We start from the raw sequence: 13,654 nt of genomic DNA on the forward strand, positions 1-13,654 counted from the left end.
TGTCAGTGACAATAATTCAGGAGGTAAAAAAAGACCCTGTCAGGTGGGAAAGTCTCTCACAACACCCAATCCCCTGAATTTCACATCCGAGCTTGTGATCTTCGCTTCTCGTACAATAGCACGGATTATGCACTGATATACAAAGGGATATATCAAGTATTGAGATATATAAAAGGATCCATGATCATATCCTTCACGCAAAGCTTCAGACTTTGCTTCTGAGAGCAGCACAACATAAAATTTCCCCCAGTCAGGGGTGTGGGTTGAAAGCCTGGGGGGGGCTTGACTGGGCTTCTTGGGGGCAGATCAACCCTCACACACAATTATGAATCAAAGCAAAGGGATCATTCTCAGGTTTAGGCATTTACAGGTGGAAAAGAAGGGCGGAAAAGGAGTCTGAATACATGAACCCTCCATCTTTGCAGCTAACTGTAGATTTGCCTAGTAACACTGACAGTAAATGGACAGCTGGGAGTAGGAAAAGGTGGAGGGGAGGGAAAGTCTGTACCCATCAATATAATACAAACTCTTTCACGTTTGAAATTGTAGCTATAATTTAGATTTTTTTTTTTTTTTGGTCTTTTGAAAGATCTTCTAAAGTAGTTGTCACCCTATATTTTTAAAGGCACGAAATAATTTGGGATGGTGCCATATTTAGGCATGAAATAGTTTGGGATGGTGCCATTGTTTTAAAAAGTGTCAATATTTTTGTCTTGGCTTTTTTTTTCACGTAATTAGGCCTTGCAAAATGCACTGAGAGCAGCCTAGGAAATGGTCCTGTGCTTTGTGACATGACTAAGCAGCAGGAACATGAACTACTCAGCTCTCTGCCAGCGGAGTGAAGCTCTTTCACACTTGTGGTCCCCAGTTGCTTAAGCTGGGGATCAAACACACCCCGTGGAAACACCTGAAAAGCACACAGGATTCACTTCGAGAGAAATTAGGTCAAAAAATGCACAGCAAATAGCTTTGTTTTCCTCACAGAGCCAGGACGTGGCAGAGGTACATGCACAGCAACTACTTTTGAGGAAATTAGATTTATTCTGGGTTGTACTGGAAGGTTTTAATTACCTGAGGATCTTCCTGCAGCAGTTCGTGCATACACCATAAATGCCAGATGGAGTTTACTAAACACAGATGATTACACTTCACAAAATAGTTGTTTCCATCTGATTTCACTGTCTAATTGCAAAAAGGCAGGTAGGCTTAGGAAAGAGGGGACATGAGATAAATATGCTGTGCTTGGTACTGGGCCAGATTAGTGTCCTGTTTGGGCACCACATTTAAGGAAAATGTAGTGAAATTGAAAATAATCTGAAGGAGACCAACAAGAACAGTGAATTCGGGAAAAAAATGTTTAGAAAAGAAAAGAATGGAGAGGTGTGGGTGCAGAGAACAGCATCCTCCATGCATCTAAGGAGGTGTTTTAAGGGGGAGATCAATCTACTGCCCAGAGTAATTGCTTTAGTACCTCCTGGGGGAGGGATGTTAAATCTGTGACTAGATAAATACTAAAAATACTACACTTAAAAGTGTTTACCCTGGGGACAGTAACACCCATTACTTTCCCAAGAGTTTTTAAGAATAGAGCAGGCAAGGGTCTGACTCAGCAATACACCTCTGGCTGGGCTGCAGGTCATTTTCTTCAGAGGAATTCTTGCATGAATATTTATTATTAATGCTGAACCTATACTGGGCATGAAAGCTGCTTTCTCCTACTAATGCCTCCTATATTAACCACGACAGATCTCTGCAGACAGTTCTCCAAAGTGCTATATTTTGCATATTCCATACAACACGACAAAGCCTATCAGATGTCAAAGAAAACACTGAAAGGGCAGGTAAAGAATAGAGTCTTTATGCTTGGTAAGTCATGAAGGCACGATTTACAAATATTTATATCTATAAATGTACGTGTATATAACGTGTAAGAAAACAGCTAGGGTTTCTTTGCTCATTTGTCACATGTTAATTTTACTGCAGTCATGAAGTAGACAGCAACGAAACTACCACAAGAATTGATTGCTCCTGTCAGCGTTCAGGAATGAAGGAAGCCCCAGAAAATCCACATGAAGATTGTGCTGATACACTCTAATCTGGTTTGTACAGTGAAGATGAGATGATTATTGGAAGCAATGCAAATTACTCCTGACTGAGATACTGGATATTAACGTCCTTTTTTTCTAAAGTTAACAAAACCCACTCGCAATAGCAATAAAGGGAACAATCAGATATGCCAGTGTAATAATATCCATGCACACAAAGCTAAAGGCTCCCACAGCAAACCAGGAGTGTTACTCAGGTGAGAACCAGAGGAGCAGCAAAAATGTACTCAGAAGACACTGTGGTTTTCCTGAAATTTTCCTAAGCTAACACTTTAACTTCCAGGGAGCTTTTCAGAGAGGATAAAATTCAGAAAAGAAATAAGCAGCAGGCTACACTGTGGACAGTCCCCTATCTGATAAAAGCTTCTCTAAAGATAAAACAGAGCTAAGTCTTCTTCTTGGTATCATTACCTCTCCAAAGGAAAGGTAACATTTTGTATATATAATATAAGAAGGAGACAGTACAGGAGGTTTATTACATTGTTAAGCAAGACTTCTTTTTTTGTTTTACTCAAGTTTTTACTCAGTTGGAGGTACAATAGCAGGTAGAACTGATACACCCTTGAAGAACAGTGACATCAGTAAGCTCCAATCACACATATGTCCCATCACACTAAAAGACACACACAAAAAACCCAGATGGGTAGGTTTTTTGTTTTTTTTTTTTTTACTGTGTGGGAGTTAAATCAGCAGTGCAACTAAACATGCTCAAAGCACACATGAAGTTTTAGATTATTGGGTGCCAAACCAACTCAGGCCTTAATTATGGTGTTCACTCCTTTACACACGCAGAAGAAACAAGCTGAGCCAAGAATTTTGCATACTTCAAAAAAGTAGTCAACCAACAGCCATTATATTTTCTGCCTTCTATCTTCCTCCAAGAGATGAAATAAAAAATAGACCTGTGATGAGCCTCTGGTGTATTGAACATCTCTGGCCTCTCCAACACAGCCTCAGGGACCCCCCATCCCATTTCAGTCTCTGTCACAACCAACAAGAATTTTAAAAGGACGAAGGAAACACAGAAACTCACCCTGGTGGTGTAAGCAGCTTCTGGGTCATCTTCCAGCACACGAGAGAGACCGAAATCGGAGACTTTGCACACCAGGTTGCTGTTGATGAGGATATTACGAGCAGCCAAATCTCGATGGACGTAACCCATGTCTGACAGATACTTCATGCCAGATGCGATGCCTCGGAGCATCCCCACCAGCTGGATGACTGTGAACTGGGCATCGTGCTTCTGGAAAAACATTGCAAATGTCATTTCAGAGCCTGCTCATGTTTTCCTCCCCACGCAGAACTTTTGATGAAGCCCCTGGCAGCTCCCCCGGTGAAGAGCTCACGAGTCAGGCGCCGTGATTTAAACGGAACCACGTCGAGCTGAGGGGGATAATCACCCAGGCAGCCAGGGGAAGGGGGACAGATTTGCAATTCAGATATAAAAAATTCATTTTCCCCCTTCTTGCTGCCGTCAGAATTTTAATTTCCTAGATGGGACCTAGATGTGTGAAAGCAGCACATAAATCTAAAAGTCGTGTGCACTCCTGAGACTGCAGCGTCAGGACTTTGGAGAAACAGATGTCCAGCTTCCCTGAAAGGCCACAGGAATTCTCAGTGAAAATCCCAGCCTTACCCAACAGACTAATTAATGTTTTCTATTACACAAGAATTAATTTTTTTTTAACAAAAGCAAATGCTGATCTGAGTCAGTGGCTTTCAAATTTCCACTAACTTTAAACTAAATTCCTCAAATATTTCCTCAACTTCAGGAACACACACAAAAAAATTAAACACCCTGTGGCTTAGCCGAGAAACCACTGGTTGCATGTATTTCTAATCATCCCCTTCTAGGTGCATGGTTTAAATCTCCCAGCTTCTACTAATCCGTTTGTTAAGATCCAGCTTTGATATCGGTGCACAGTTACACAGACAGTAGGACAACAGCGTGCCACAGTGCAGCTCTCACATTTACAGCACTGGGGGAATTCATTTATCCTCACAGGCACCTCCCCAACTCTTCCTTCTGCTGCTTCCAGGATGTTATGGAATGCACAGGAGCTGGCTCTGCCACGTGAGGTGATCTCTCGTGAATCAGTCTGCAAGGCTGATTGCATTCATCTCATTTTTGACTGGTATACTTAGGGGCAATATCAGCGCTGTAAACGTTGGACAAACACATGCAGCAGACGCCTCAAGAGTCTCTCAGAACTCCCCTCCATGAAGAGAATTTACACAGATCCTACAAAAGGTTTAGCTAGAAATCAGAAGGTTTCTGAACATGAACAGAATCAGATGTTCAGATGGCCTTCAGATGGCAAGGGGGGAAGCAAAGTAACTAGTTTCAAAAGGCATTTAATAAAAGGGTTATATGCCCTGATTGGCCTGTGATATTAATGAGTCACAAGCTTCTTATCTATGCTTCCACACACCAGGAGGAACAAGAAAATGACACTCAAATGAACGAATGAGCTGAACAACTGCTCTGTACAGTCAGAAATTACTCTCCTTTCCTCAGAGCTTTCTTCAAGGATCTTAAGCCTAAACAAAACATATCTAGTTCAGCAGGGATATATAGCATTCAGCCACACTGACACATTATTTATATGTATTTTACATGCTCCAGTGGACACCATAACATATACAGTACATACTGAAACTGAGGTTGACAATGTATCACCCTTTGGGGTTAAATGTCTAGTTCAATGTTATGGTTTTGGGGGATAATGTCAGTCAACCGTGGCGGAACCAGAGCAGTCCCCCAGCCACAGCTGAGTTTTGCCCTAACAAATTAAAATTAAACTAGTGTTTCCCCCCTCAGATGGGATTTCATTTCTTCTGCACTTCTTGTTTTGCCACGAGTAAATCTCGGGTGACACGAGGAGCGCTCAAATTTTTTTAGGCTCGCTACCAACTTTGACAGAAAACAAAGATAAATCAACAACAGTATTAGTGTGCCTAAGGTTAGAGAAAGAAAACAGGTCAATAAACCTTGCTAGCTGAACATTTCTAACATCCTCAGGTATGGGGTTATCCCCTAAACCTTTCATATTTGGGGAAACAGCTTTTTGACTCAGTGCTATTGGTTTAATGATAAAATTTCTACAGATCCGTTCATTTTGGAAACCACTTGCTAAGACACAGAGGCTGCCAACCAATAAGCATAAGTGCATTACAGGTGTAATTCAGCCTTCAGAAAAACAATTTTCCTTTTTGTGTGCCGGAATGTTGTTCTGTTTCATTCATTTTTGAGATGGATTTGATAAACCAGTGAAACCAAAATGGTCTTTGTTTTTTTAATAACACTTACTGCAAGCAGTCAGAATGGACCTGAGGATCCCAACCTGGCTTTTCTGAGCACATCAACCAAACCAAACCAACCAAAATGGAAAATAATGAACTACCAGGCAACAAGAGCTGATGATGAATCAGAGCAGAGTGGCAGTAAATCCAGCCAGTTCTGCACCATTGAGCTTCCTATTGCACTTACCCGGAGGAAGCTGTCCAAGGAACCATTTTCCATATATTCAGTAACAATCATAACTGGTTTACCTGCAAATAGATTACAGGGGTAAGGAATTTAAAATAAACACATAATGACCAGCAAAAACAAGCATTCCAGACATGCTCCCCCTGGTCTGCACAACGGAGGTGGCAAAGACCGTGGAACGCTGCTCTGCTGCATGGGCACATTAAATACATTCCTCAGGTAAGGGAGAGGATAAACAGAGCCCACTGAGCCAACAGCAAAACCCCCTCTCCCTCAGGAGGGTATTTTTAACACATTTAAACTATTTAGCTTGCGTATTTTGAGGAGGAAGCTGCAGCTTTGAGGAGGAGCTTCAGTATTATGAGCTGAGGAAAACGTTGGGGTGGGGATAAAGATGGAAGGGAAAGTGCAGAATAAAGCACGGGGCACTGGGAAGAAAAGCAGAGCTGTGACGTGGTTATTTTCCAGGGCAGCCCTCCTTCCAAGCAGCCCTGGCTCCTGCTGTGGTGGGATCACTGGATGTGAGCTGAATGTTCTGCATCCACGGAAACAGCCTAATGTCCTTGAAATTCCTCTAATATCTTTAAAAAATATATTCAGAGCAGTTTTTGAAACCATTCCTCCTATCCTGGGGTATTGTGTAACATAACCAAGCCCTACATGAAACTCTGGCATGTTGGGGAGAAACGAATGCAAAAATTAATGTGATTGTGGTGACGTTTATGCACAAAGGTCACTGCCCTGCTAATATTTTACCAACATGTGGATTTTATTGCTTCATAATATTTTCTAAAGCTTTGTTTATTTTCTCTTTGTGGTAGAGAGGGAGAGGTGGGTGAGGGCATGAAGTCATTTAAGGAGATGAATTATTATTTCACATATTATGCAGGAAGGCACCTGACCATAAAGGTATGATGAAGGCTTGCACATTGTACAGCAGTCATGGTGAAATTTTAGCTCCTAAAACTGAACAGCATGATGCTTAAAAGAGGTGTCCAGTTTAACTAAAAACAGGAAAGTCATTAACAAAGCAAAGTAAAAGGTAACAACTCTTTTTTTTTTTTGTTAGTTTTTCAAAAATACAAGTTCTACATATGGAAACACTTAAAAGAGAAACGGTAATTTCAAAGAGTAAGTTTAACATAAAGAGAAGACAACCCTTTGTCCTCTTTGCAGGGTTTAGTAGGTTTAAATATCTACTTTCGGTGGTGCACATGTGCTGTATCATTTGCATATGACATAGGACAGATATTTCATATCTGAGGGAATCCCACTAATGAGTAATTGACAGTCATCAATTAACCAGCAGGAAATGCTCTGCCCAAAACATTATTCTTGAATTATGAAGGAGATGGCACAGATAAAAAAAAAAAATCTAACAATGTAAAAACTAATAAATAAATATATTTGTGCTTTATCTTGTTAGCAAGAAATGCATAGTTCAGGGAAAAGCCCCTAACTTGCAGTCTGAGTGCAACGTTTTAAATTATTACAGGGCAGCAGCAGGAATATGTAGAACAGAAATCCATGAGAAGCAGAGGAATAACTCTGCACTGGAGCAAAGGATAGAAGTCAGAGCCACCCCAGTTTGAGGACTTCTCATACTAAAATGGGCCTGTTAGGGGGATTGTGACAATTGCAGTAATTGGGAGTTGCTTCAGATAGTCTGTTTAGTGTGAAAAGCAAAAGAATTATTAAGGGCCACCTGTCAAGCAGAATTTGGTTAATGAATAAAAGGTCGTATCTCCTATTTATCATGCATAACCTGTGCTGAGAGTGAACCATCAAATACTCCACGAGCTCTCTACTGACTGCACATATGTGAATGCCTTTTAGGTGGGATTTAATGGCTATTATTAAATCATATGAACACTTGTTAACTTGCCAATAGATTATATTGGTTCGTTTAAAAAAACAAACTAAACCAAATTCAAACCCCACAAGCTTCTTGTCCTCCCATCACCCCACAGAACGTTAAAGAAATTAAATTATTAACTTTACTTGCAGCAAAATGGAGACAAATAGCTCCAGAGCAGATTCCTCAACTCCTGCACTGAAGCTGTCTGGAGAGGGTGGTGTATCCCTGAGGCTTTTTATTAACTTATTATATATTATATTAATATTTGGGAATATTCAGAGCTTGCTGTCCCACACAGAGGTGTGACAGGCAGCTGGCACTCCTGACCCCCCCCCAAAAAAGGACCCTGCTGTGAAGACAGCTGAGCAGCAAACTTACTCACAGTCACTTATACAGAGTACAGATGGAATTAGTAACGCACATTCAAGAGCAGTGCACGAATTCCTGCATGTACAGCAGTTAAATTATTTTCTCAAGTGCTCCAGGAATACAAAAATGTAACAAAATAGATTTTTAGCTCAGCTGTGTACAGTGATGCTGGTGTTTCAAGTGATTTCGTGACTGCAGATCTTATTCTGGCTGTTCAAAGAGTGTGTCATTCATTACAAAGCAGGAGATAACCTTCATTTACACAGGCAGACCTGGCAGCCCATTCCTAACAGGGCTGTGAGACCTAAGATAAAGAATAACTTCTTTTTTATTTAAATCAGCAAAACAGACTTTCATGAATCACACCTAGATGAATAATTATTATTATAATAACAATTATGTATCTTCATAACACATGGGGTTTTACACACCTGTCACTGTTTTCAGACATAAACTGGTGGGGTTTTTATTTTATATACTCTGTTGCAGTAGGTTATGAAATTCTTTCATACCTATGTTTGTGAAACCTCGAACCAAGCAATTAAAAAAACCAAAACAATCAAACCCATAACAAAAACCCAGAGGCATATTTAGAAAATGCCTTTAAGTAAACATATCTATACAATCACAGAAATAAAATCAAAATTACTGCTGACAGCTTAAAGCCCCAAGACTTTTTTTTTTTTTTTGAGATTTTTACTAGGATGTCTAAATTCTGGAGCATCAAGATCTTTAAAAAGCCTAACACTGGTACAGATTGAATACCACATGGAGTACTTCCTCTGCATGAAAACCACGTAGGAAAAAGGGTTGGAATCATTTAATAATTTACTGGTACCACTTGTTGCACCCAGGTAGGCTGTTCATTAATTTCTGCTAATGACAAACCTAATGATTTAGCTGAGAGCAGAACAGAGATCTTCAATGCACTTAGGAAACCTCAACACATCAGACTCCACAGCTCCTGTCAGATTATCAGCCAGAGCCTCTTGGCCATTTTGTACCCATTTGTAGCTTTGGAGTTTATTAAACCTGTCAATTTATTACTGAGCTTCTGTGTTCTTCAGAAACCATCCTTTTTCCTCCACCTTGGCTATATTTTTTTTTTCAAGCACACTACTTTTATTGCCCAGTTTTCCCCATCTCACCAAGCTGGGGTAAGCTCTAAATTCATTTCTAAGTTCTCAGCAGCCTGAGAGCAGCAAGGCAGTGCAGGTTTGTGCAGCTGCTCTGTGGGCAATTGCCTCAAACCCCACTCCCCATTGGATCCATCAGCGTGGGTTTCACATGGGTAATTTGTTTTTTCCTGCTTCTGAGGAAATACAACGCACATTGCAAAAGATAAGCTGTGTGTTCCTGCTGTTTCATCTCTTTTGCAGGATGTTTGGTACATATTGGCATGGTCATAACATAAACAGTTTGCAGAGCATAAACACGAATGATTTAGGGTGTTTTTCTGAGGTGGTTTTTTTTTTTTTTTTTGAATGATCAGCAAATGACAGGATGATTTAGGTTTGGAGGTACCTCATGACACTTCCCATGCAAAAACAGATGTCCCTGTCGGATCTTACTTTTAGTGACGACTCCTTCTAGCCGGATGATGTTGGGGTGGTCAAACTGTCCCATGATGCTTGCTTCCCCCAGGAAGTCCCTCCTCTGCTTCTCTGTGTAGCCCACTTTCAGGGTTTTGATAGCCACCGAAATTTCCTTTTTAGAAGGCAGCTTTAGGCGTCCACTGCACACTTCTCCAAATTCCCCTGAGGAAAAAAAAAAAGAGTGGGAAAGAGACAAACGCTGAAATGTAGTTATTTCACAGGGATTTAAGAATGGAGACTTAGCCTCCAGCAAAAGCCCCTAAAAAGTGGTGTTTACTGAGCAGGGGAATGCATAAATGAGATCAGAAAATTCCCCTTGCGCTTCTGTTGACTCACTTTGAGACAGCAGCAGGAGATTTACTGATCAAGAAGTATCAGAACGGCAGAATAGTTGTGCATTCTTGTGAACACTAAAATGTACATTTCTACCAAACAGTGACAGTACAGTTCCAAGTTGTTTAACTTCTGCAAGCCAAAATGATTAGTATACTTTATCAAGAGTAAATGCTGCTTCAGCTCAAATACCAACTCCAGCCCAGTACTGTCAGAGCTCCCCCAAAAAAGGGAGACCAAAGAACATCTTGAAAACAGAAGGAAGGGGGGGGGGGGAAAGGCTTGAAATAAAGCTTGTAGAGTCCAGCTTCATAGTCCGTTTTCTTGATGTTTTAATGGTCTAAAAAGCTAAGCTTTTAAAACTATTGTTCAGTTCCTGTCAATGCAGAAAATACGTATAATTTCAGCAAGCAGTCCAGCAATCAATCCTTCATTTAAAACCAGAATTGTATATCTGATAGCGGTCTAACTTTTGTGAAGGAAAAGTTAAACCCATTTAGCCACGGCTGAACAGTTTAGAATTGAGTGGTTAATCAGATGCCACAAGTACTTCAAGGCTACAGGATGCTCCAAGAAAAAAAAAAGTTGGACCCTTTCTAAGCCCTGATTTTAAGAGATGAGGGTGATGGCTTTTCATACAAAGCCTTCCTGAGGTGTTTATTTTTAATTATGCTACACACACAAACATAAACTTGCCCTGCCCAACGATGATGTGTTTATTTATACATGGAAGGTAAATAGATATTTAGGGGCACTGTTCATGGTATAAAGATATCTCTTCAGGAGGCCCTAATCTCTTTTTAAATGGGCTACTTAGTACAGTGAATGGCATTTGCTGTGCATTTAGGGGACCAGTAAAGGAGGACTCTGAAATCAGCTCCTCCCTTTCCTTTTTGCTGTGTTTTAAATCCTGATTGTACTGCTGTGCACAGAACTCCCTCAGCTTTGGGGAGAAATCAAAGCTCAGTGTTTCCTAAACCTCCTGAACATCAGGGATGCTCTAATCTTCACTGGGGCACTGCAAACTTTCCCAGTATGTTCATGGACAGGTAGTCCCTAAATTATTGAAACACTTTGATCAACAAGATGTTATGCTACAAGTATATTTTAGCTTGGAAAGAAAAGCAAATTCTTGTTTCCTTGTTCAGCAAAGCACATCTTTAAATCTACCCCAGATTAAGAAAGTACTTTCTGTAGTATTGTCTTACAGTCCAATTTGATTTAAACTCCTTAAATGATCTGCTGAACTGAATCCATAAAAACAAGTGAGATATTTAAAAAAAAATTACTGGAAAGAAAAATCTGAAAAAGTGGTTCCTGACCTCAATTTTCTTATGTTTAGGCTCCCATTAAAATCCCTCGAGTTTTTCTTGAGGTCCTTTTGGACGAGAGTATTTCCTGACTGCACTTGTGTGCGTGTTTTCAAAGCTGTGTAAGCTGCCCTTTATTCTCAGAGACCTCTGCTAAAGCTGGGAAAACCACTTAGAAAAACCACTTCTGAATATCAAGATTACTTGCCTGACTTGAAGGTCTCATTCCTTACGTCACACTCCAACGCAGTTAAATGAACCCCTTCTTCTCAAACCACTGTCTGGCTTTATGATTTCATTCACACTTGCGTTGCAAAGGACGAGGGCAGGAAAAGACCAAGTCATTCACTCAAACAGGGCATTGACTCAAGCAAGAGGCAGGAAATGCCTTTCTGTTTTTTGGGGAGGCAAGGAGTGTTCCTGAAGAAGCTGCCTCAGAGCCGGCTCAGTCTGAGTGTAAAAGCTACCACGAGCTGAGTGTGACAGCAGTGTGAAGGAACAAACTCATTTTTGGAAGCTCCCAGCACTCCACAGCCTGATTTTCATCTGTTCCTCCCTGATTTTCATCTGCTCTTCCCTGCCTGGCTCTTCCTGTTGGCATCTCTACCAACTGCTAACAGGAAATGCTGACTAGAATGCCATATGCACTTCAGGCTACGCGAATCTGAGTTATGGGGTCCAAAAAATGGCATTATTATATCTTGAGTCCATGTAGCTTCAACGTGGAGGACCCACAGGAACCCTCAGTTGGTTACAGCATGGTGCTGATAACGCCAGGCTCAACCCCCACATGTGCCATTCAATTCAGATCTGGACTTGGTGATCCTTGTGGGTCCCTTCCAACTCAGAATTTCCTGTTGTTTTCACTGGAATGGAGCAAAGAGACTTACTTTTGAAACACCTGACTCCTTCAGGACATATTCCCTTTATGAAGCTTCTCAGAAAACTCTTCCTCCATTTACAGGGGCCATATTTGGCAAATTTTGGTTTACTTCTTATTCTAACGTGTATCTTGATTAAAAATAGATCAAAACAACTGAACTGTAAAACATGACATATCACTGATTCTTAGCAACCTGTTTTCTAGGTTCACATACTGCACACAGCCCAAATTTAGAAGGTTTACATTTGTGAACAAAGGCTCCTGAAAGCCTTGCAAGCAAAGACTCTGCTCCTGGAGTTAACTTTCCAATAACCTCCTTCTCTGTCCTTACACTAATTCTCTGTTATCTGCAGTAAGCAGAACTTTCCTGCCTTCACTGAAGATGGTGGAGAACAGTGCACTCTTGTGGGGCAAAATTAAAACCAGCAAGGAACAAAAATTCAGCCTTTTCAGACAAAAACTTAACTTCAAACTACAAACAATTGAGTAGCTTCAGTAAGAGAGGATGGGCACTGGTTCTTTTTTTTTTTTTTTTTTTGCTGAGTGATTCAGAAGATGCACTGAGTACAGTAGTGTGGTTCTACATTTTTCTAACTGAAAATCTTTTGCTCTGCACTGTCAGCCTGCCTCTCCCACATCTCGTGATTCAAATCATGTATTTGGAGAGAAAAAAAAAATCAATAACAAAAGAACTGGGTTAAAAATCAATAGCATTTCCCAAAAATGCTTTAATGTAGCAGGAAAGCTACCACTTCCTGATCTTCTGACTTAATGAGACAACCTGCCACTTCACACAGCCTATCAGGAACTATACACTGCATTGCAATGTAGTCTCAGTGCAATGAGACTTTCTGTAATCTGGTTTCTCTCTTACAAAATCTGTTCATTTCACCAGTTTGTTTTCTGTAAACCCAACAATCCACGGCATCTGTATGGCTCAGACAAATCAGTTATCAGACAGACAACCCCCTTCTTCCTAAATCAATAATTCAAATGCGAAGCAGTGACCAAAATCAATCCAAGGACCAAAGGTGACTGCAGCATGATGGATTCATGGTGACTGCTATGAAATGAGTTTGTGGTTCCACCCAAGGCGTAATAGTCAACAGTCCTTTTAAGGGGGAAAAAAAAAAAGGAAAACATCTTCACAAAGCACATTTTCTGTGCTTTGCTGACAGATTTTAAAGAGGGGCATAGAAGTGAAGCTGAACAATCTTTTTCACTCTCAACAGTGCTGCATCCAAGTGTGGTCTTGGTGTCCTTTGAAAAACTGCCTTGCTATCTTGCTTTCTTTGAGGAAAAAAAAAAAAAAAGAAAAATAGAACTGTGTGCCTTTAACTTTTCACATGCACTGAAAACAGCTGTAAATAGGATCCACTAATCTGAAGACTTTGGAACATTTTCTTTTTCAGTCACAAGTATAAACCCAAAGAGTTAAAACAGTATACACAGCAAAAAAAAAGTATCTTTAGTTCAATATATCTGGTGGTGGTCACTACCTGCTCCAACCACTTTGTCAATGGATATATTAGAAGCATCCAGCTCCTTGGCAAACTCATGCACAGCTTGGTTGGGATCCTCATATGTGTGTGGATCTACGTAAGTTCTCAGGCCTGGGAGTTTTACTGTGGAAAAACAAATTCAGAGAGGAAAAAGTTACTTAGACTTAATTAATCCTTCTAAAGAAAGCTCATGAGACAACAGAAACCCA

General features: G+C 40.5%; 1 protein-coding gene across 1 annotated transcript in view; it reads right to left on the reverse strand.

Moving 5' to 3' along the window:
• The window catches only part of EPHA3 (EPH receptor A3), a 120,168-nt gene that overhangs the window by 17,462 nt on the left and 89,052 nt on the right, over nt 1-13,654 (reverse strand). Inside the window, exons 8-11 of the mRNA XM_027907407.1 lie at nt 13,443-13,568; nt 9,394-9,579; nt 5,596-5,657; nt 3,139-3,348 (exon numbers count right to left, since the gene is read on the reverse strand). Coding sequence (XP_027763208.1) covers nt 3,139-3,348; nt 5,596-5,657; nt 9,394-9,579; nt 13,443-13,568 — 584 coding nt within the window. The remainder of the gene's footprint in view (nt 1-3,138; nt 3,349-5,595; nt 5,658-9,393; nt 9,580-13,442; nt 13,569-13,654) is intronic.

This window comes from Empidonax traillii, unplaced genomic scaffold (assembly GCF_003031625.1).
Source record: "Empidonax traillii isolate 1590-97213 ecotype Southwest subspecies unplaced genomic scaffold, ASM303162v1 scaffold1453:size415986, whole genome shotgun sequence".
NCBI classification, from domain to species: domain Eukaryota; kingdom Metazoa; phylum Chordata; class Aves; order Passeriformes; family Tyrannidae; genus Empidonax; species Empidonax traillii.